Consider the following 23,286-nt stretch of genomic DNA (forward strand, 5'->3'; position numbering starts at 1 on the left):
GGACTCACAGACTGGCAGATGCCTCCCCACTGCCCTTCCCCCCACCCCTGACTCCAGGACTCCCATCACCCCACACTCCACTTAGCCAGTCATATTACATTCAGGCCCCTGCCATAGAAGGGGTCTGATCATATAAGGGCAATACTGCGGGCAAATGGGTTCATGAAGGGGGCTGTAGAGTGGAGTCAGGTGGGTCCTTATGCTGCCACACCGGCCCCACCACTGTCACTCACTACTGCCCACCCCTCAATTTTTAGATGGACATGATTTATTAGATTCTATTCCTATGCTCATAAGGGGGATTGCAGGAAAGTCCTCAGTAGTTGAGGGAAGGAACTAAGAATGAACTAATGAACTGAGTTTGAAATTTTTTCAGACTCTCCTTGAATTTGATTTATTTTTGCTTTTTGGGTCACACCCGGCAATACACAGGGGTTACTCCTGGCTCTGCACTCAGAAATTACTCCTGGTGGTGTTCAGGGGACCATATAGGATGCTGGAAATCGAACCTGGGTCAGCCGCGTGCAAGGCAAACGCCCTACCCACTGTACTATTGCTCCAGCCCTGAATTTGAATTATTTTTTTGAAAAACAAAAGGAAGAGGGATTAGAGAGAGAGTAAGGCGGGTAAAATGCTCACCCCATATGGTTTCCCCCGAGCACTGCCAAGAGTAATGCCTGAATGCAGATCTAGGAGCGACTGCTGAGCATTGCCAGGTATGATTCCAAAAGAAAGAGAGAATGGACGTGAGATAGATACCACCTCACACCACAGAGGCTAGCACACATCCAAAAGAACAAAAGCAACCGCTGTTGGAGAGGATGTGGGGAGAAAGGGACCCTTCTACACTGCTGGTGGGAATGCTGGCTAGTTCAGCCCTTTTGGAAAACAATGTGGACGATTCTCAAAAAACTAGAGGTTGAGCTCCCATTTGACCCAGCAATACCACTCCTGGGAATATATCCCAGAAAAGCCAAAAAGTATAGTCGAAATGACATCTGCACTTATATGTTCATCGCAGCACTGTTTACAATAGCCAGAATCTGGAAAAAACCCGAGTGCCCTAGAACAGATGACTGGTTGAAGAAACTTGGTACATCTATACAATGGAATACTATGCAGCTGTTAGAAAGAATGAGGTCATGACGTTTGCATATAAGTGGATCAGCATGGAAAGAATTATGCTAAGTGAAATGAGTCAGAAAGAGAGAGACAGACATAGACAGATTGCACTCATCTGTGGAATATAGAATAATAGACTATAAGACTAACACCCAAGAATAGTAGAAATAAGTACCAGGAGGCTGTCTCCTTGGCTTGGACGCTGGTCTCTCATTCTGGGCAACTCAGAGAAGGGAACACCAAGTAAAATGTGGTTGGAGGTCATGTGGGGGAAAGATGATGCGGGCCGAATATAGACTAGAGACTGAACACAATGGCCACTCAACACCTTTATTGCAAACCACAACACCTAATCAGAGAGAGAGAGAACAAAAGGGAATACCCTGCCATAGTGGCAGTGTGGGGTGGGGGGAGACCGGACTGGGGAGGGGGGGAGGGATGTTGGGTTTACTGGTGGTGGAGAATGGGCACTGGTGAAGGGATGGGTTATCAAACTTTGTAAGGGAGAAACATGAGTACAAAAATGTATAAATCTGTAACTGTAAAAAAAATAAATATAAAAAAATAAAAATAAAAAAATAAATTTGGCAAAACTTACTGGAAAAAATTTAAAAAAAGAAAAAAGAGAGAATGGAAGAAAAGGAAGGAAGGAAGGAGTGGAGGGTGGGAAAGAGGGAGGAAGGGAGGGAAAGGAAGGAGAGGGAGGAAGTGAAGAAGGGAGGAAAGGAAGAGAGGAAGGGAGGAAGGAATGGAAAAGGAAAAGAGGTCCAGAGAGATAATACAATAGGTAAGACTTGCCTTGCTTACTGCTTGCCTGGTTCAATTCTGGCACCACAGATGGTGCCCTTGGCACCACCACGTTTGATCTTCTCCAAAAAACCAAAAAAAGCAAAGCAAAAGAAAGGCAGTGCTAAGAGATGCTGTGGGGCTGAGGCCCCTGGGCCACTGCCCAGTGAGTGTCCTATTCTACCGGGAGCTCTGTTTGCTTCTGGATTTGGATGGAGACACGGCCCGTGACAAACAGTGTACTCTAAGCAGCCTGGCCAGAAAGTCAGATGGGCCTTGCATCTTGTGTGTGCCATGGAGCTGGAGCAGGTGACGGCAGCCCCCCAAGGCACCTCCTCTTGTCATACGACCTCCCCTCCTTTAATCCATATCTTTGCCCTCCTGGTGAATTGACTATGATCAAATGGCTTAAAAGGGAAATCCAGGAGTCTGGTTTACACATAACTTTCCTTTTTAATTATTTTTTTTGTTTTGGGGTCACAACCAGCAGTGCTCAGGACTCCTGGCTCTGCTCTCAGGGATCACTCCTGGCATGGCTTGGAGAGCCATATGGGTGCCAGGGATAGAACTCAACTCAGCCACGTGCCAAGTAAGTACCCTACCTGTTGTGCCCCAACCTCTACACCTAACTGTGCCTAGGGAAGTGGATGTCATCTGGAAAAGGCAATACTTTGGCATTACCACTTCACCTCCAGGAAGCCCCAAAAGTCACCAGAGAAAGGAAATATTGCTAGTTGACTGCACTCTGAGGAGTACATCTGATTACTGATGCAACCCCGGAGGGAGGTCCTGGGCATCAGCAGATGGGGAAGCCAAGGACAGAGATCAAGTCTCTCGCAGCAATCCAAATAATGCTGCTTGGGCAGTTGACATTTTCAATATTTGAAAATGGCATATGGAAGTCTTGAATCAGCAGCTATTTAATAAATCACCCAATCCTCTCATTTTCCCGTAGAGAAAAATAAGGTCCAGAGTGTGAGTCCAAAGGGAAGTCTAGTTAGTTAACAGTCTGAATTGACAGCTCCCGGCTCTCAGTTTAGGGTTCTTCCTGGATCAAAGATAATTATTCATTCTCTGTCAACATTTCTGAGCTTCAACCATGTGTGACACTTCTTTGGAATTAGGCCTAAAGATAAATAAGGTTGGGGCCAGAGATGTAAAATACTGGGGTAAGCCACTTGTCTTGCACCCAGGGGACTGGTTCAGATGGTCTCTAAGCGCTGTTAGGAGTTCCCCTGAACATAGAGCTAGGAGTAAGCTCAGGGACCACTGGATGTGGCCCCAACACAAAATAAATGAAAGGACAAATAATGCACGATCTCTGTCTTCAGGAAGCACTTAGTGGGCCAGAGAGAAAGTAAAGGGGTTAAGGCACTAGCCTTGCATGTAGCAATCTTGCTGGTCCCCAGGACTATCTATTGTCCTTCATCAGAAGTCATTTCTGAGCACAGAGCCAGGAGTATATCCTGAGCAGAGCACAACAGTGTGGTACAACCTCCCACTCTACACACACAGCTGAAAAAGCTCTTGAGTATATTCTGTGTTTTATGCATCTTGGTTGGTGTGTTTGAATCAAGAGATAAGTGAAACCCAAATGGCAAAACCTGCTAAGTAGGGCATATGTGATACTTGCTGAGAATTCCAAAGGAAAGGTCAAAGGTTAGTGAGGGAGCCAGCTATCATCTGTGGTGAGATTTTAATGAACACTTAGCCCTAGATTACATAGATAGTGTTGGGTAGGGGGGAGAGGGTGAGGGGAATGACGGGGTGACCTAGAAGGGATATTGGGAGATTGGTGGAGGATGTTGGGCATTTGGTGGCATGACCTGTGTGCATCAAAGCCATAAATGCTAGGACTATTGAGACCAAGTTGCCTAAACTACAGTAACTCCAACTCTGTATATATTAGAAAACAATAAAATTCTTTCTGCACTTTGAAAACAGTGAGCGAGTCAGAATTATGAGACTAAAAATGAAATCAGACACCAACAGAAATATTAATTAATTCAAGGTTGGATTTGATAGTTAAGGGGAGCCTGCCTCACTGCTGGGAAGAGAGCCATTTTAAATGGATTTCAGTGGCATCGTGCCTGGGTCTTACTGCATAATATTGGCCCGGGTATGGTAACATGCAAATCCATTGATCAGAAAGATGGGTGGCTGGTGCAAACTAATTTGAAATGGGGTTGTTGAGGATCCAAAAGATTTGTTAAATTTGCAGAGCTGAATTTCAAATTCATTACTTATGGATCACTGTCCTCATTCCCACTGCAGATTCTCTGGGCTAAGCTCTGCTCAAGGGAGAGATGCCCACTCTTGAACACTGCGACGCCGACCATTTCATTCATTCGCTCAGTCCACACTACCCACCAGCAGTCTCTTCGCTTGTCTCAGAGAAAGAAGGGACCTGTCTGTCTCACCCCACCTCCCTTCTACGGATCCTCTGGCTCTCCAGTTCCTCCCTTCCAACCTCATTTTACATCTAGCTTCCTCTTTTTAAAATAGGTATCTTCTCCTTTCTACAAAATCCTTCCCTCTCTGCTTTTCACCACAGGTAAGAGTCTTTTCTTTGGGGGAAACACACAAGCACTCACTAGTTACTTAACCCTGAATGCTGTCCTGGACTAGAGCAATAGCACAATGGGTAAGGCGTTTGCCTTGCACGTGGCCGACCCAGGTTTGGTTCCTCTGTCCCTCTCAGAGAGCCTGGCAAGCTACTGTGAGTATCCCACCCGCACGACAGAGCCTGGCAAGCTCCCCTCGGTATATTAGATATGCCAAAAACAGCAGCCACAGGTCTCACAATGGAGATGTTACTGGTGCCTGCTCGAGCAAATCGACGAACAACGGGATGATAGTCCTACGACGGTGCTACGAATGCTGTCCTGCCTATTGTACAATCTTCTTTTGCTTCTTTCTCTACCTGTGTTCTTCCCACCAATGGAATACACCTATCCACTCCTGAAGTCTGGCTTCCAGCCCGACTCCCACTGAAACCGTATTCTGAAAGCTGATGCAGTACTTCCAAAGCATTTAATGAAATAGCTTTTCTCCAGTTCTGATTTCCCTGGACCAAAGATAGATTTTTGAGGTGGAGAGAGATGGTTTCCCTCCAGGGACCATCTAAGAAACACTAATTGAAAGCACTTTCTATCAAGTACATTTTCCATGAATATTGGACATTTTTTCTTTGAACATTCTGTTGTTTTTTTTTTCAATAATTTCATCAAAGCCCATTCCTCAGACCCCAATGATGTTTCCTCTGAATGATTTAATGTGTTATATGAGAGCAGGGATCATATTTCTCCTGTTCATTTCCATAGTTTGGTCACACTGCTTGGATATATGTGTCAAAAAATAAGTTGAGGGACTGGAGCGATAGCACAGCGGGTAGGGCGTTTGCCTTGCACGCGGCCGACCCGGGTTCGATTCCCAGCATCCCATATGGTCTCCTGAGCACCACCAGGGGTAATTCCTGAGTGCAGAGCCAGGAGTAACCCCTGTGCGTCGCCGGGTGTGACCCAAAAAGTAAAAAAAAAAAAATAAGTTGAAATGAGCAAACAACTAGCATCCTTCCATTCACTGCACGTTCATTCCTAAGAGCCATTTTTTGTTGAATTTTTGGTGGGGGGAGGATGCTTTTCGACGACCATGCAGTGCCGGGCATTGATCCCGCTTCTCCAGCATGCAAAGCATGTACCCTTTGAGCTATCTCTGCAGCTCCTTTAGAGTCATTACGGATTCACTGCTCTCTTTGACCCATAAATCAATGATCAAATCTTGTGTGTGGGGGAGGAGGGGGGTTAATCAGACGGCCCTGTTGGAGACTCTGCTCTGTTATTTTCTAGCTGTGACTCTGGGCAAGCACCCTCACCTCTCAGCTTCTTCCTCTCGGAAATAAGGGTAATAATAGGAGCTTTCAGAGCGAGAGGGAGGGAGTGAACGGAAGTCTATTAGAGTGTTGAACACAGTGTCTGGCATACAGCAAGTGCTCAGTGAGTGATGACTACTAAAATGATCTCTGGAGGCTGGAGCAATAGCACAGCGGGTAGGGCATTTGCCTTGTATGCCGCCGACCCAGGTTCGGTTCCCAGCATCTCATATAGCCCCCTGAGCACCGCCGGGGGTAATTCATGAGTGCAGAGCTAGGAGTAATTACACTGCCAGGGGTAATTCTTGTGTGCACAGCCACATCACTGGGTGTGACGCCAAAAATGTATAAAATGATCTTTGGGGGCCAGGAGCCAGTATCTCGGTTGGGGCACATACCTGTCACTACATAGTTGGGGCGCATCCGAGGGTGTGGCCCTGGATGCATAGTCAGCGTAGCTGGGTTTCCCTGGAACTGTAGTACCTCAGTAGCATCATATCTTTGGGCTCTGTTGGCTGAGACTTCCCCATGGGGCCCCTGGATCTCCTTAGGAAATGCCCCCAAATTATAGGGAAAAAATCATATGATCTTTGTGTGTGTGTGTGTGTGTGTGTGTCTTTTTGGGTCACACCCAGCGATGCTCAGGGGTTCCTACTGGCTCTGCACTCAGGAATTACTCTGGCAGTGCTAGCGTGTGACCACATGGGATGCCAGGGATCGAACCCGGGTCGCCCACATGTAAGGCAAATGGCCTACTCGCTGGATTATTTATAATTCAAGCCCCAAGTCATAGGATCTTTGCCTGTAACAACCCAGTGTGAGTCCCCTTAGGGAATCTCCTGACTCCTTCAGATCTTTGTTGGTTCTCTTGGCTTGATGTCTCCCTTCCTCTCTGCCATCTCAAAATCTTATTTCTTCTTTTTATTAATTTTTTTAACTTTTGTCTCTATTTTGGCCACAGGGTTTACCCCTGGCTCAGGGATTACCTTGGCTCTGGGCTCAGGGGTCACTGCTGGGGGGATTCAGGGAATCACAGGTGGTACAGGGCATGGAACTGGCAAACATCTTAACCCCTAGACTATCTCCCTGGCTCTGATTATTCATTTTTGAAAATTCATGTACTGTTGAGAAGTTGAACAGACTTATATATTACAAAGAAAAAGAGCGGACACCAACTCTATTTCCCTCAATTTCTAGTCTGTATCGCTAAAGGAACCACTTCCTATTATCGAGGTGTTTCTTCTAGCATTTACTTCTGTGTTTGCATACAATATGCTGTTGCCTCTTTATCTCTCATGTTTTGTTCCTTTGGGGAGGCTGTAGTACAAAGGGTAATATTTAATCAAATATAATTTCATAGTAGTTTCAGCAATGTTTACATTTTTAGTTGAATTTCAGAATTATGAACTATTCCAATGAAAAGCAGATCTTGATCTGTGTTTTGCTTTTTATTCCAGTTAAAAATTCTACCTGCAAGGCTGGATCAATAGTACAGCGGGTAGGGTATTTACTTTGCATGCAACCGACCCTGGTTCGATTCCTTAACATCCCATATGGTCCCCTAAGCACCACCAGGAATAATTCCTGAGCGCAAAGACAGGAGTAACCCCTGTACATCGCTGGGTGTGACCAAAAAAAGCAACAAAAAAATTATCTGCTAGTCAGGGAAGCTCAAAGGAAGGTTACATGCCTTGCATCTGTGAGTTCCTGGGTTCTATGCCCAGTAAAACGAAAGTTCCATCTATCCTCCATTTGGCTAACTTCTAGCTAATATTAGGCCCTATATGACACATGAAATTTTGTTTTGTTTTGTTTGGCATATTTGATATACCAAAAACAGTAACCATAGGTCTCATTCCCCTGACCCTGAAAAGCCTCCAATCATTGGGAAAGACGAGTAAGGAGAGGCTGCTAAAATCTCAGGACTGGGAGGAATAGAGACGTTACCAGTGCCTGCTCGAGTAAATCAATGAACAACGGGATAACAGTGACACAGTGATTTGTTTGGGGGTACACACCTGCCTGTGCTCAGGGCTTACTTCTGGCTTTGTACTTTGGGCTCACACCTGGCCTAGCTTGGGGGATCATGTGGGGTGCTGGGGACTGAATACAGGTTGGCCATATGCATGCCAAGTACCCAGCCTACTACACAATCTCTCCGGCATCCACAATATGAAGTGGTTTTTGAGTTCCCCAAGAGAGGATAACTATTTCTACAGGGGTTTTAAAAATATACTTATCTAGTAGCACTTACCACATTTGCAAACTTTTAATCCTCTCTCATTAAAAAAATGCCCCAAAGTAGCTGGGGACATAGATGGTTTGTGGAAGAACACAAGACAACTGAAATTTGATCCCTGACACCACATGGTCCCAAAGTCTGCCAGGTATGGTCCTCACAACAATGCAAAACAAAATCACGGAAATCTTTTGCAATGAACAAAAGAAAAGGAAGAAGAGAGATCCTACAGCCGGTAAAGCACTTGCCGTCCATGTGGCCAATGTTGGTTGCATGCTGGTGTGACCCAAAAATGGGGAAAAAAGAGAAGCTAGAGAGCTAGTACAGCTAGTAAGGTGCTTGCTTCGTGTGTGTCCAATCCCCACACCCCAGCAGGAGTAAGCCCTGAGCACAGCCAGATGTGGTCCCCAAACAAAACAAAACAAAACAAAATGAAAGAAATGAAAAAATGCAAAAGAAATGATCAAGGTAACACACAGTGCACTACACCCAGCGGTGCTTGCTTTGGCTTCTAATTCTAGGAATATGAAGCTTCTAGTCGCACTCTATCCCCACTGGTACCCACCTACAGCACTCGTTGCTTAGTAAAAGCATGTCTTCCCTTGTAGCATTGGACTCCTTGTCTTTGCCACCTGGCTAGCTAATTCTCTAGCTCAGCCATGTACTCACCTACAGCAAATCAGTGAACAGCTGTAGAGACTCCTCCTTTCAGCTAAGTGTTGTCTAGAAAATGCTTAAATAAATTCTAGGTTACAAATGACAATCAGAAATTACCTCTAGCTAGCTTTGGCACAATGGCTACATCTCAACGTCCAAGGTCAATGTCTTTTGGGGAGGTGGGGAGCTGAGAGGGAGAATGGGAGTGAAGAAAGAGAGAGGATATAAAGGGCAACAAAAAACTAGACATGGGGGTGTGTGTTCGCTGGGGAATGCTTAAGAGTCTAGCACCCCCACTTTGCAGACATGAGGCCCAAGTCCCTAGTGGGCACTGCCTTACATGCTTGTAGGCTATCCTGCTTCTTGGGGTCCAGAAGCAGGATCTCTGACATACCATACTAAATGTGTGTAAGCACCACAACTAAAGTTTGCAACTTGTGCCATGTGCCACAACGAAGTGTGCCAGCACCCCAACCAAGCGCACAGCCCTGGTGAGCACAGCAAAGGGGAGGAGCAGCAGGAAGATGGAAATTTGGGATGGAAAATGCTAGAGCAGGAATTCAAACAGTACACACCACATTTGTCAGTACCGTAGATGGAACTAATATGGGATCAATTTGGAGCATTGAATTCATTGCTGGCACTGAAATATAAAGTGAGATTTGAATAACAAAAGCCATGAAAGCGGGACTGGAGCAATAGCATAGAGGGTAGGGCATTTGCCTTGCACATGGCCGAGCCGGCTTCGATTCCCAGCATCCCATAGGGTCCCCCGAGCACCACCAGGAGTAATTCCTGAGTGCAGAGCCAGGAGTAAACCCTGTGCATCACTGGGTATGATCCCCCCAAACAAAAGCAAAAAAAAACCCCAAAAAAACAAAATAAAAATAGCCATGAAAGCATTCTAGCAGAGATGGCTCCAGGTACCAGAGTTGTCTGGGAAGGAGACCAGACATGTAGTTCATGGTTAAAGCAAGTGCGAGACCCTAGGTTTGATTCCCGACACTGCATGGTACCCTGAGTACCAAGCTTGGAGCACCCCCAAGCACTGAGCCGGGAGGAGCCCCTAAGCACCAAGTTGTCAAAGGAAGGGCAGCTTTTGAGATCCTAGTGATGAGTGGAGGCCAGAGGAGCAGAACTCAATGACGTGGAGAGTACGCTAGAGCTGAAGTTCTCAGACTTATTTGGTTAACTGCCCAGGCTTTGCAGAAAAAAGAAAATACTCAGCACGCCCTAGGAATCTGCTGTTTCACAGCCAACCGACGGACACTGCCTCTCCAAATGCACCTGGCTCTTTTACTGCCCCCCAACTCCCTATCATACACACCCTTGCAGAAAACTGGGCTAGAGGCTAAAGGCTGGCCCTGCCCTGTAGATGGTGTTGAGACAATACCTGGGGCTCCTTGTAAGCGAAAACTACAATAAAGCCATAGGCAGGGGGAGTGATTTGATCTGACTGGTCCTTCCAAAATTTCTGGGGTTGCATTATGTAAAATGAAGTGACTAGTGCCAATAATTAGGAAGATATGGGTCAAATTCCTCAGCCTTGGAAGGGAGAAAGGAGAAAGACATTTCAAATGGGCCAAAGGTAGATTGAGGACAAGACGGTCTATGTGCTTGTTGTGGGGGGGAGTGTTTTGGGGGTCATACCTGGAGGTGATTAGGGCTGATTGCTGGCTCCATGCTCAGGAATCGCTTCCAGCTGGGCCCCAGGGGACCATATGAGGCGTTCACCTAGCCCAAAGCAAGTGTCTCAGCCCTAGAGATATGCTTAAAAGTTCCAGAAGACAAGAAAGCCCTTCAGCTTGCTGATGGCACTGATTTAGGGGGCTGATCTAACAACTTCCATTTTTCCCCTCTTCTTTCTCTCTTTTTAGTGCCTGTTGGAAAACGGAGTCACAGCACCCCCTCGCTGCTTGATCCCTCAGGAGCTACCCAGTGGACAAATTCCAGAACCAAGACGCCTCCTTCCCGAGTTGAGGTAGAAGGGGCACAAGCACAAAGGAGCAATGGAGAGGAAGAGCATGCGCAGAATACGGGGCAGCAAGCTGGAATGTAAGGAGGACCACTTTTCCTTCCCTCCCTACAGCAGCAAGCATCAGTAGAATTTTTTTTTCTTTATTGAGGGTCACACCCGGCGATGCACAGGGGTTACTCCTGGCTTAGGCACTCATGAATGACTCCTGGCTGCACTCAGGAGACCCTATGGGATGCTAGGAATCGAACCCGGGTTGTCCGCGTGCAAGGCAAATGCCCTAACCACTGTGCTACCGTTCCAACCCCAATAAGGATCAGTAAAATAATAGAATAAGGAGAGAGGCTTGCTTCCTCTGAATTCCTGCCTGCGGAAGACTGGGGCTCCAGATGCTGTCAGCTGACAGACCACAAGGGTTGGTGCTATAAAGCACGGGTTCTCAAAGTTTCGGGAGGAGGTTGTTCATTTGAGCTGTTCTGTTTATGGAGCTGGCCCATTGAAGACGCTGGCCAAAGGGCTGCGTGGCCCTCACCACTGACAGTAGTTTTCTACCACACCTTGAGTTTTCTTTGGAAACTGTGAAGTGGCACCAACAAGAACAAAAATAATTTCTTCTTGTCTTATAAAAAGTCACAAGAAGGGGCTGGAGCAACAGTACAGACAGTAGGGCGTTTGTTTGCTTTAAATGTGTCTGATCTGGGTTGGATCCCCAGCATCCCATACGGTGCCCTAAGCACTGCCAGAAGTAATTCCTGATTGTAGAACCAGGAGTAACCCCTGAGCATCACTGGGTGTGACCCCCCAAAAAATCACAAAGAAAAGTAGCTCTAAAATATGTGCAAGTGGCTCTAATTTCTGGTTGAGTTGGGACATGGGGGGAGGGGGGCGGGAGAACCACCTGTGCTGAACATATTTTGATTTGTGTGGAATTGCCTTTTTCTAGCCAAGAAAATTAGCCTGGACCCATGAGTACCAGTGTTGTGATGAAATAAATTAGGAGGATATAGACATAGTGGAATTAGAATAACAAATGAAAATATGACCAACAATACAGCTCTACCTGGGGAATCCTGAATGCGCTGCCTTTTCCACTGGGCGGCCTTGTAACAGAATGAGATAATAAATTGGGAGTGATGTGTGACAGAATACAGCAAAAAACCAATTTCCAGTCAGTCCTCTCTTGTTTTGAGAAGTTGATCTGTCTGAATCTATGAGCACAGTTCCACTCTTCACACTTGTTTCACAAAACAAGTTGTGGGAAGATCTGACCCATTACCAGTAAGACATCAAACATTGAAGTTCGTTCTCTACTTATGACCTGTCTGGTTCATAAGCAGATACATTGCTGATAACAATTCTGTCTAGACTAACATCTAAAACACAGGACGACACTGTCATCACCCCTGCACCCTTTCCAGTTAGCGCAGGACCTGTAGCAGCTTTACTATTCGATTACCGTACTTTTGACAGAAATCTGAAATCCATCTGAACTTTAAGATGATGTCTCAAGTGTGATGGAACAGATGGGACCAAAGGAAAAGATTCACGTTGCTCGGTTTGACTTCGAGGCAATGAGACAGGGAGGGACCATCAAAGCCTCCTGCATTTTGCACGCTACTTCATGTGAGCTACCCACAGCTCGGAGAACCGAGATCAAATTTCCCAGGGCATCTTCAAAGAGCCTTTGGGACTTGAGTGTTCGCTCAGGCCATCTGCCACAAAGACCCTGTTGTTCTAGTTCGCAGCCGGCCCTGCACTTTCTCCCCCACCTCTCCCTTCCACCTGGTCCTGGCCTCATCCGGCTTCTTTTGCCAGCTCCTCGAAAGCCTTCCCACATTTTGGGATGCAGCTGATTCCCTGGTGCTTTTGGGAAAGCTTTCAGACCCCCTCTCGCAGTCACGCTGCCTTTCCAACCCATGGCCCCCACGCAGTGGTGACACCTGGTCCACTGCAAATGCCCACTGAATGGAAATTGCCACGAATCTAAAAGCCAGAGGAGAAAAGGAGCCGCTCCTCCGCCTGCCCAGCCCAAAGGGAGGCCCAGGGTGGCAGCGCACTGTGTACCCTGCAGAGGTACGTGGGGCGCAGGCACTGGAGAGAACTATTGGCAACATTGGCCAGCCTCGCAGTCCAGCCACACCAGGCCTGGGGGGACCAGACTCCTGGCAATTTCGCATTCAATGATTTCTAGTGTGTGGGTGATGTAGCATGACATTGGTTTGTCTTTTCTCCCTTGCTTCGAGGAGCTTGGCTTTACTGAGTTATGCCCATCATCATCTTTAACTTCTCCTTTGTGCTCTGCTTCCCTTCCATGAATCACTCGGATCCCCAAATCTGACTCTGTGACTTAAAAGATCAGATCCTTAGAAGGACTCTGAATTTTGTATTTGTAAGTGAAATATTGCTTTTCTCTTTCCCTTTTGCATAGTTTACTTTAGAGAAATGTCCTTTCTGTATAGACACAGGAAGACAGTTGATGCTATGCTTTTGTAACTTGGGAGTCAATTGACACTGAATAATATTTACTCCTGGGCATCTGTCATATGTGCTCGACTTAAGCCTCATTGGCATTAGTTCCTAGCGCCCCAGAAGCAGGGTCCCAACAAAGGAAATATATGGACCCAGGGTAAGCTGTAAGCTACTCTGGCATCAAAACGGAACAGCCACCATAAAATTTACAGTAAGTTAAGCCCATGGTCATGGACAAATTGTGTCATGATCCAAAGAATAACAACTGGATTAGGACCCTGCTAGGGTTAGGAAAGAATAATCTGGCCTGAGCACTGTAGTCTGAGATCTATAGCGAGAATTTCCCAGGAGAGCCACCCTATAATCTTAATATATCTCTTACTGTGTTCATACAAAATGACTAGAAGGATTATAAAGAAATAAATCTAAGATGATTGTTTGTAGACTAAGGAAATAAGTGTGTCCTCAGATGAAAATCTGCCCTTGAGTGGGATCTCCCAACAGGAGAAAAAAAATTTTTTGTGTGCTTCTTTTTAAAAAAATTTTATTGAATCACCATGTGATAGTTACAAGCTTTCATGTTTGGGTTACAATCACACAATGATCAAACACCCATCCCTCCACCAGTGCACATTCCCCACCACCAATATCCCCAGTATACCCCTCTTCCCCACCCTCCCCCTGCCTCCATGGCAGACAATATTCCCCATACTCTCTCTCTACTTTTGGGCATAATGACTTGCAACACAGACACTGAGAGGTCATCATGTTTGGTCCATTATCTACTTTCGGCACACATCTCCCATCCCGACTGATTCCTCCAGCCATCATTTTCTTAGTGTTCCCTTCTCTATTCCATCTGCCTTCTCCTCTCCGCTCATGAAGCAGGCTTCTAGCTATGGGGCAATCCCCCTGGCCCTTGTATCTACTGTCCTTGGGTGTCAGCCTCATGTGATGTTATTCTATACTCCACAAATGAGTGCAGTCCTTCTATGTCTGTCCCTCTCTTTCTGACTCATTTCACTTAGCATGATACTCTCCAGCAGGAGAAATTTTTTTTTCCTTTTTGGGTCACACCCGGTGATGCACAGGGGTCACTCCTGGCTCATGCACTCAGGAATCACCCCTGGCGGTGCTCACGGGACCATATGGGATGCTGGGATTCGAACCTGGGTCGGCCGCGTGCAAGGCAAACGCCCTACCCGCTGTCCTATCACTCCAGCCCCAGAAGGAGAAAAATTTTGTCTTAGAAGAGCTTCCCTGGAAGGAAGGGCTTTACATACGTTGATTGTGCTATCTGACCTACTAGGTGTAGTTGCTACCACCAAGGCTTGGTGGTTGGGTTCTAGACTAAGGCTGCATGGCTGGGCATGGGGAGACTAGCAAGGGGACAGGAGGACATGGGAATGAGGGGCAATGTGAGACTGGAATGGGGCACTCAGTGAGATTAGAATTGGCACACGGGGAGAATGGAATAAATGGAGGGATGGAGATGGGAATAAATGGCAACTGATCACCAACCTGCTTGGTGGCCCTGTTCCCTCCTTCATGTGTGTGTTGGCAGTGGCTGCAGGCCGGGGTAGGGTAGCAGCCCACGGAACCACACGTGGCGAGAGAGCCCATGCTACATAATTTTGAATACACATCTGGTGTCACTGGGTGTGCCTGAACCACCAAGCGGTGGACACCTCAAGTGCTTCAGATGGAAGTGATGGGGATGATGAGCCAGCTGCCCTTTCCTCAGATTCTGAGTCTCAGAGCACTTGATGTAGGCAGGCAGGCAGATAGGGAAGGGCCCCTCCCAAGGCAATGGCAGTCAATCTCCTGGGAATTAACAACCCTGAAGTAATGAAAGCCAACCTTGCAGAAAACAGGAACTAAGGCCTGACAAAGACCCTCACCTACTGCCAGCAACAGACCCAGAGAAGCTCCAGCAGAAACAAAAGGCCAGGAAAGGAATTTCAAAGATCATTACCACTTCCAAACCTTCCCTCCCTCAACATGGTAACCTCCTTAGCAACGGCGTTTACCTCTATAGAAGCCCCACGTGGGGGCAGGTTAGAAGATCCCTATAGATGCCACCTTGAACACAGAAAGGGCGTGCATAGGCTGCCCAAGCCCATGTTCTACTTGTGCCCGCGGGATTGAGCACATGTGGCACCGGCATCTCCCCTCTTGAGATGTATGCTTTCATGTCTAATGCTGGGATGAGTGCGTGGGCTCTCTCTGCCCTCGGAGAAGCCAGGATTTTCTCTTGAGCACGTGACTCTACCCTGTCCCTTCCTCTCCCTCTTCTCAAAAACCTCCAAGTAAAATCTGTTTTTATGTCGCTGCTTGTCTACTCCTGAAATTCTGCGAGGTGAGACAGGAACCCTGAGACCCTGGCTTAAGTTCTGGAACTGGCTTTTCCTTTCCTGCAAAGAGCAAATCCTCGCTCCAATCTGAGTCCCGTGGCTCCCCAAGAAATAGGGCGGTGGGGACCAACTTCCGTGTCTGAGAGACCAAGCGGAGGTCAGGTCAGGTGTGGCCTGAGGGCGACTGGGGGGGCTGTCGGGGCTCATAGCCCACTTTATCAGTCCTAGTCTTCTCAGGGCCCTGAGGTGGGGCAGAGGTTGAAGGGAAGAAAGTGACTGTCTCTCTTCCCCACCTCACATAGTCCCCACTGGGACACACCCTCATCACACACTTTTTTTGAATAGTGTTTTTGTTTTTTGGAGGGGGAGCCAACACTGTGCCATGCTCAAGGATCACCCCTGGTGATGTTGGGGGGGGACCCTACGCGGTGCTGGGGCGCAAACCTGGGTTGCCCCCCCTTTAACCCCATACCCTCTCTCTTTCTCTCTGGCCCCTACTTTTTCTTTTTATAAAAAGTTTTTTTGGGGATGCTGGAGTGATAGTAGAGCGGGTAGGTTGTTTGCCTTGCACGCGGCCGACCCAGGTTCGATTCCCAGCATCCCACAGGGTCCCCGAGCACCGCCAGGAGTAATTCTTGAGTGCAGAGTGAGGAGTAACCCCTGTGCATCGCTGGGTGTGACCCAAAAAGGAAAAAAAAGTTTTTTCCTTCTTAAAAAGAAAAAGAACAAATTTCAGTTCTAAACAACTTAAGGAGGCCGACGAGAGTCGTCGTGGGGGGGGACACTGCGTGCCAGGTGAAGGTCCCAGACGCGGTGGGGGGGGAGGGTGGCCGGGCTTCCCCTAACCTCTCTGTCGGCCCGTTTCCCACGCAGACAGTCGCCCTGGCAGTCTGGGACGCCCCCGCCGCCCCTTCTCGGTCGACGTTCACAGCTGCCCTTCAGCCCTGTGCTCCCCGCGGCCGTCCCTTTGCACCGTCAGGACTAACCAGGTACGGGCGAGTGGGGGAGCTCCCGGCCCGCGGGACGCAGAGCCGCGGCGCCGCGCCGGGACTCCAAGTCCCAGGCTGCACCGCGCGCGCGCCGGGCGGGGCGGGGCGGGGCGGGGCGGGGGCGGGGCCGGGCGGCCGGGGGGCGGGGCCAGCCCGCCCCGCTGCGCCGCAGCCACACAAAGCCCGACTTTGGGCGCTCGGAGAGAAAGTGGAAGTGAGACGGGGAGGCCGGGCAGGCCGGACGCCCGGCCGCCGCCCCCGAGGGCGAGCCGCGCGCCTCTCGGAAACTCCGCGGCCCGCGCCCGCCTCTCCCTCCCCACCCCCGGGCCCGTCCCCTCGCGCCGCGGCTCCTCCCCGGCCGGCGACCACCCGGCGGGGTTGGGGCGCCCCAGCCGGGCTGCGGGACGACGGCGGCGCGGGGCGGCGCCGCACGAGTTAGGGGCCGGCGTCCGGCGCGGGCTTTTTTTTTTTTTTTACTCCCCCCTCCCTCCACCCCCCCACCCACCGGGCTCGGGGCGGGGCGGGCGGTGCCCTCCGCTGCGGGGTGCCGAGCCGGGCGCCCCCTCCCCGCGGGAGGAGCCTAGCGCCGCTCCGCCACCCTCCCCCGCGCGCCAGCCTTGCCGGCTCCGCGGGCTGCGGCGGGCGCGGCGTTGCTGCGGCCAGATAAGGGCGAGCGACGGGGCCGCCGCCCCCGGGCCGGGCGGGCGGGGAGCTAGGCGGGGCGGCGGGGGCGGCGCCGGGCCGCGGGGCGGGGGGGGGGTGGGGGCGCCGAGCCCCGGAGCGCTGGCGGCGGGCGGCCGGGCAGCCCGCCTCGCCGTCCGCTGCGCGCCGGCGGCCCACGCCGCAGTGTGTTTCGTGGACGGCGCCTCCCCGGACCCACAGCCCCGCGCGCCGCCCGCCCGGCCGCCGGCAGCCTCGGCCGCGATGTTCCGCCGGAGCTTTAATCGCTTTGTAAGTACGCGCGCCGCGGCCCCGCGCCCGCCCGGCCCGTCGGCCCCCGTCGCCGGGGGGCCCCCCGAATGGTTTCCCCGAAAGGATCGCGGCATCCCGGAGGAGTGGGGTGGACGCGGGTGGGGGGGAAACCGTCACCCCGGTGCAGTTTGAATGGGGAGCACGTTGCCCGGCGCCCGCGCTGGAGTGTGTGTGTGTGTGCGGGGGGGACGGGGGAGGCAGGTAAGGGCTCTGGGGCTCGGCGAGGAGCCCCCCGGACACTTCAGCCCGCGCTCCCCCGCGGCGCCGGTGACCCACGCCGCCGCCACCCCGGGCCCCCCGCGGGCCGCACGGTGCGGGACTCGTGGGGGGAGCGACCCCCCGGGCTGGCCAATTAGCCGAAGATGGCGTTTTATTATCCGGGAGGCTGCTTTCTTTTGTTTCCTCTGCCGCGGGCACATGGAGTAGACCCAGAGGGGTGCCGGGGGCCCCCCAAGAATCCCGGGGGGTGGCAGGGGGTGGAGCGCGGGCGCTCGGGGCCGGGCACGGGCCCGGGGCACGGCCGGCTGCAGCTCGGTGGCCCGGCAAACTTTGGAGCCCCGTTCCCGGCCGTTTCGCTGTCAGGGAACGGCAGAGCAGAAACGCCCGGGCGATCGGCGGGGTGGGCTGCGGGCGGGAACTGCACCGCCCCGCTGCGGAGCGCCGCGGAGAGCTGGAAGCCCCAGTGCTGGGACCATCTACCCGGGCGGGCTGGCGGGTGCGCGCCCGCGACCCCGTTTACCCCCTCCCAGCTCCCGGAGGAGGCACTTGCCGCGGTCATGGAACTTGGGCTGTGGAAAAAGCGATTTCAGGTTTACTGAGTTGTTTTTTTTTTTTTTGAAGAAACCTGCATACTCCCCGGAGAGTGCATTAAGAATGGTGCCAAATAGACACCTGGACTTCGATTCTATTTCTAGCAACTTCCTTAATGGCAAAAGAGATGGCGGGAATAGCATTAGAGCTTTTTATTTCTGCTAATGATGTGCAGGAAAGGATTAATCTGGAAATATTGATTTCCCCCCGCCCCCCGTCGGTGGGAAATATGGTTCCGGAGAGCGCCCCCCCCCCTAGAACATACGATTGAGAACTTGGCGGTTTCCGTGTGATTATTCTTAATCAGAGTATTTACTCACAGTTTTTTTCATAACGCGAATGAACTCGCCTTCATTTTTTTTTCTGCATTTGAAACTTTCACTAATGTTCTCTGGATAAAAGAAAGAACTGGACCTCTCATTCTAAGGTGTTGTCACAAAAACATGCTCGGTTAATGGTTTTCTAGATGCTTCTTCCTCAGCCAGAAGCGTGTCCTATGAAATTGGAGCACATTACCTGTGGCACAGAGCAGCAGGGGCAGTGCATATCAAAGATCTGGAAATTTATGGGAATTGGTTGGTACTGGAGACTTTGCTAAAGCAAGTGGCTAAAATTGGTTTCTCACATTTAGCCTGAGAAGGTAAAAAAAAATCTTGTGCTTCCTGGTTCCTTATCACCGAGATGCTTGTGATCTCTCGCGTGTTGTCTGGGGGTGATGGAAAAGAGAAAGGTGGCAGAGTGAGTTCATGCGGTAATATTTGGGAAAAGGGGAGTCTATTCATGTGGCATTGTTCAAATGGAAAACAAGCGGACTCTGGTTCATGATAAATTTATTAGTTTAAAATTGCAATGTTCCACTGCCCTGTTTTTCAAAAAAAGGATTTTTTTTTTTTTTTGCATTTGGAGCTGAAGTCCTCAAGTATCGGTCTCCGAGCTGTGCCTTTGCTCTGAGTGATCTGCAGAGTGACTGGTAATTAAGCCGTGCTGCCTGGGGGAGCCAGGGCATGCAGTAGAATTTGCAGCAGTTGTTGAGGTGCCAGCCTGCAGGTTGGAGGCGAGTACCTTGCCTCCCGACCAAGATCTCTGCAGAAACTCACTTTTGCTCCCACTGACATATGCTTTGACCTGGTTTCCGCTGAAAAGCTCAACTCCTCACATTCTCCTGCACAACCCTACCATGGTAAGCCTCGGGAATCTGTACCAGTGCTGTAAGCTGGGAGGGTTCCCAGCAGTTCTTTCTGAGCCTTAGGCCTCAGCCAAGAAATTGCTCTCCCAGGGTATTGAGCCGAGTGAAGTCAATCAAAAGAGGGGCAGATACAGGAAAAAGAAAGAAGGAAAGAAAGAAAGAAATTACTCTCCCACCCTTGGGGCTGAACTTGAAATATACTAAATATATATATATATATATATATGTGTGTGTGTGTATATATATATATTTCTTTTTTTTAAACTGGGGCCCAGACAGGGGGCTGGTGATGTTTAACCTTCCTCTGATGAATGAGCCTTTGCACTGTCATCTTCCTCCCCCTCTCTTTTCTTGATGGGTATTAATACTTCGAGGGGCATTGCCGTTTCGGTCACTGGAAGGCGACAAAGAAGGATTTCATTTGGACTTGGAGACTTGAACGGCAACGGAGGCATTGGCCAAGTTGTGTGTCCTCTTTGGGTGGCACGTTTTGTTCTAGCAGTGGGGCCGTGGGTCCCTTTCAACGTGCAGGGTGTTGTGCCACAGGCTGGGATGTGAAATAAATTGCAGTGGTGTTGCTTGTAATTGTTGATCACTGTGAACCGGAGCCTGCTTGTGACGAGCTAGGGCTTGACATTTGAAAACCTGACGGAGGCAATCTGTCTTAGGAGTAGCATCAGTGCCTGTGGCTCGCTAGTCCGCCAGATCATTCGGAAGATGCTGTTTATTTCCCCAGGTTCTCCAGTTTCAAGCTGAAAGAAATAGTGACTCATTGTATTTTTAGAAGACATGGTTGTGACGTCTTTCCCATTAATAATTGTCTGATTTCCCTTTTGATGAATTACGACTTTTCCTGTAGACAGTTTTGAGGTAAAAAGGAACTGGTGGAGGGCTTTAGGATGTAGGCAGGAAAGGGTGTCTTAAAAGATTTAAGAGTTGACCCTCTCTAAGTGGAATAAAAGCCCCGCCTGCTTCAACATTTCCATTCTCTGTAAATGTAATAAATAAATAATAGTAGCTTTGTCTGGACAATTTGCTTCTTTCAAAGGCATGTTTATTGGATGTCTGTACTAGCTGAGACTTAAAGGTCAGAAGCATTTATGTTGCCCTGTTTTTTCCCTCTCTTTATGCAATCCCTAGTGATTATAGTAACATTTGCATATGGTGTCAAGGTTTACGGAGACTCTAAACAAGAATTCCCTTATTAAATTCATTTGACTTATTTGATCTAACTTATTAAATTCATTTTATAAATTCAAAATTAGACCTTTACAAGATTGAAAATAAGACATCCCTTGATCAAGTAGATTAGGACCCTAGCCAAGTGGATGCTGTCAAATTAGCAGGTCAGAGAGTGATGTTTTAAGTGGGAATTTCAGGATCATTGATACATAGAAACTTAAATCTTGCTTGTAAGATGTTGGGGACTATTTCCATGTTTGATTCTAGAAGCTTACAAACTGCTTTGGTTAGTTCCATGAAGCATGCAGCATAGGGTAAGGATATCACATAGAAAATGCCCAATCAGTTAACGAGACAGGACTGGAAAGAAATTATGCTGTGTAGAATAAAATGAAAATTCAAAGTAAAGAAGGCCAAAGATAGCCAGTATAAAAGTAAATAAAATGGGTTAATTTCTTACCTGGTGTCTAAGGCAGTGTCGGTCTAGTGGAATAATGTATGGAGACAATTAATAAAAATAATTTAGGTAATTGCCTTTTTTTCAGGAGCTGGGTTTTTGCTTGCTTTCTTCCTTGAATTAGCAGGGTAATTAAACAATTATTTTTGTTTCATTTTCCTAAAAACCTTAGCCTGATATCGCTAAGCATGGAAAACATTGATGCATTTTCTTCTGTTGAGAGATTTGTCTACGTTTGTGCATTGCAGTATATTTTGGCATTTGCACAAGCCTTACAAATACATGTGCATCTTGTCTTCTCCCCGGGAGTTTTTCGTTTAACAGGTGAACTTGTCGCTCCTACAAACAAGCGACCTTTTCTCATCTTTGGCTTTTTCCTTTTGTGCAGCATACCAGATTGCTCTTTTTTTGGGGGGGAGGCGGGGGAGGGGTGTTGATGGGTAGAGAATTAAACCCTAATACCTGAAGGCATTCATTATGTAATTAATGAGCATCTTTATGTGTTGTATGTCTGTATTGTACGTGATTCCCATTCTTCCGCTGCGTGTGTCTGAGATGGGCTCTGGTGGAGACAGGCCGGCCTGGCCGCAGCTTGCTCCCTGGAGTGGCTGCTGCTCAGTCGACCACTGGCAAGCGAATTGCCTTTGTGTGTTGAGCGAATAGCCTTTGTGTGTTTCATGTGACTCATTTTTACTTGTCAACTGATATCTGTAGTAAATTCTTTTTTTAAATTAAAAACATTTTTTTTTGCTTCTTGGGTCACACCCAGGGCAATGCTCAGGGGTTTCTCCTGGCTCTGCACCCAGGAATGACTCTTGGCGGTGCTCAGGGGACCCTACGTGATGCTGGGGACCGAACCCGGGTCAGCCGAGTGCAAGGCAAATGCCCTACCAGCTCCAGTCGCAAGGTGGATTTTTTTTTCTTTTTGGGTCACACCCAGCAGTGCTCAGGGGTTACTCCTGGCTCTGCACTCAGGAATGACTCCTAGTGGTGCTCAGAGGACCCTACGGGATGCCAAGGATCGAACCCGGGTCAGCCGCATGCAAGGCAAATGCCCTTGTACTATTGCTCCAGCCCTTATGGCAAATTCTTCTTTAAGAAGAATGATTCAAGAAGGAGTCTGTGATTTATAATACCCGGATATTTGGTCTCTGCCCCCACTTCTGATAGAGGGCTCCTAAACCTTTGACATTTCTTTTGGGAGTCAGGATTGGAGGTGCCTTCTGTGAGGTGAATGCGACTGATGGGAGCTCCTCGGAGCCAACTTCCACACTCAGGTCCCTCTCCGGCAGGGGTCTGGAGCTGGAGTCAGTCAGCAAGCGCCCCTGGGCTGATCCGAGATGCCTGTATACCGCAGCCTCCTTAGCAACCTGACAAGGAGGTTTGGGGGAGGCCCAAGATACATACCGTTCGGCGCTTGCTGTGCATGCTCCTCCCCTGGCACCCAATGTGGTCGTCTGCCCACGACCAGAAGTGGAGAACCACCAGGTGTGGCCCACTAATCTCACCGAAAACAGGAGGTTTGGAGAGCTTCCAGGTTCGGGAGCGGAGAGGGTGGGGAAGGCCAGACCCCCTAGCTCCAGAAGGCCCCCAGTGCATCTCTGCCATCCCTCTGGTTCCCAACACTTCCATCAGTGAAAGCCGCTTGGAGCTGTGAGGGACACCCACAGACTGCAAGGCGTAGGGGCGGTCCCTGGAAACTCTTCTCAGATTTACAGCCACTTGGTCAGAAAGGCCGCCACCAGGACTGGGAGCGAACCCCCAATGAGTGGCCACGAGCTGGTCAGTTAAAGCACATGCACTGACCCCCGACCTGCCATTGGCATCGCTGTGTGTGCTGGGCAGAGCAGGGCAGTGCGCAGGGAGGGGAAGTCCTGGAGGATTAAGCCCCTCACCTTGGGATCAGATGCCACCACTGGGGCAATTGTTTCAGATCTGAGCGCAGTGGCAGGACGCCCTGTTACGTGTCAGACCGTGTTCTGTTCCGGGAGATACCCTTCTCCATCGCATTGCAGTGTGTAGGTCAGAACCTAGACAAGTGGGTAGCCTCCATGCGGGCGGCCAAGATTGGACAGGGTTCGAATAGCTCCATCGTATGCCGAAGCTCTGTTGACCAGAGTGTAATCTTTCTTACCTCATTCGACACAGAGCACGGTTTGCTTCGACAAACGACCACAGTGCACCTAGACTGTGTGGTAGGTCCTGGGAACACAGCGA

At 49.4% G+C, this 23,286-nt stretch overlaps 1 protein-coding gene across 4 annotated transcripts in view; it reads left to right on the forward strand.

Annotated features, from left to right (window-relative positions):
- The first annotated feature begins 17,237 nt into the window (after positions 1 to 17,237).
- Positions 17,238 to 23,286, forward strand: part of ATP11C (ATPase phospholipid transporting 11C) — a 219,872-nt gene continuing 213,823 nt past the window's right edge. For all 4 annotated transcript variants that reach the window (XM_055121800.1, XM_055121798.1, XM_055121797.1 and 1 more), the window contains exon 1: positions 17,238 to 17,413. In XM_055121800.1, coding sequence (XP_054977775.1) covers positions 17,387 to 17,413 — 27 coding nt within the window. In that variant the 5' untranslated portion in view covers positions 17,238 to 17,386. The remainder of the gene's footprint in view (positions 17,414 to 23,286) is intronic.

The sequence above is a fragment of the Sorex araneus genome, chromosome X (genome assembly GCF_027595985.1).
Source record: "Sorex araneus isolate mSorAra2 chromosome X, mSorAra2.pri, whole genome shotgun sequence".
Lineage (NCBI taxonomy): Eukaryota > Metazoa > Chordata > Mammalia > Eulipotyphla > Soricidae > Sorex > Sorex araneus.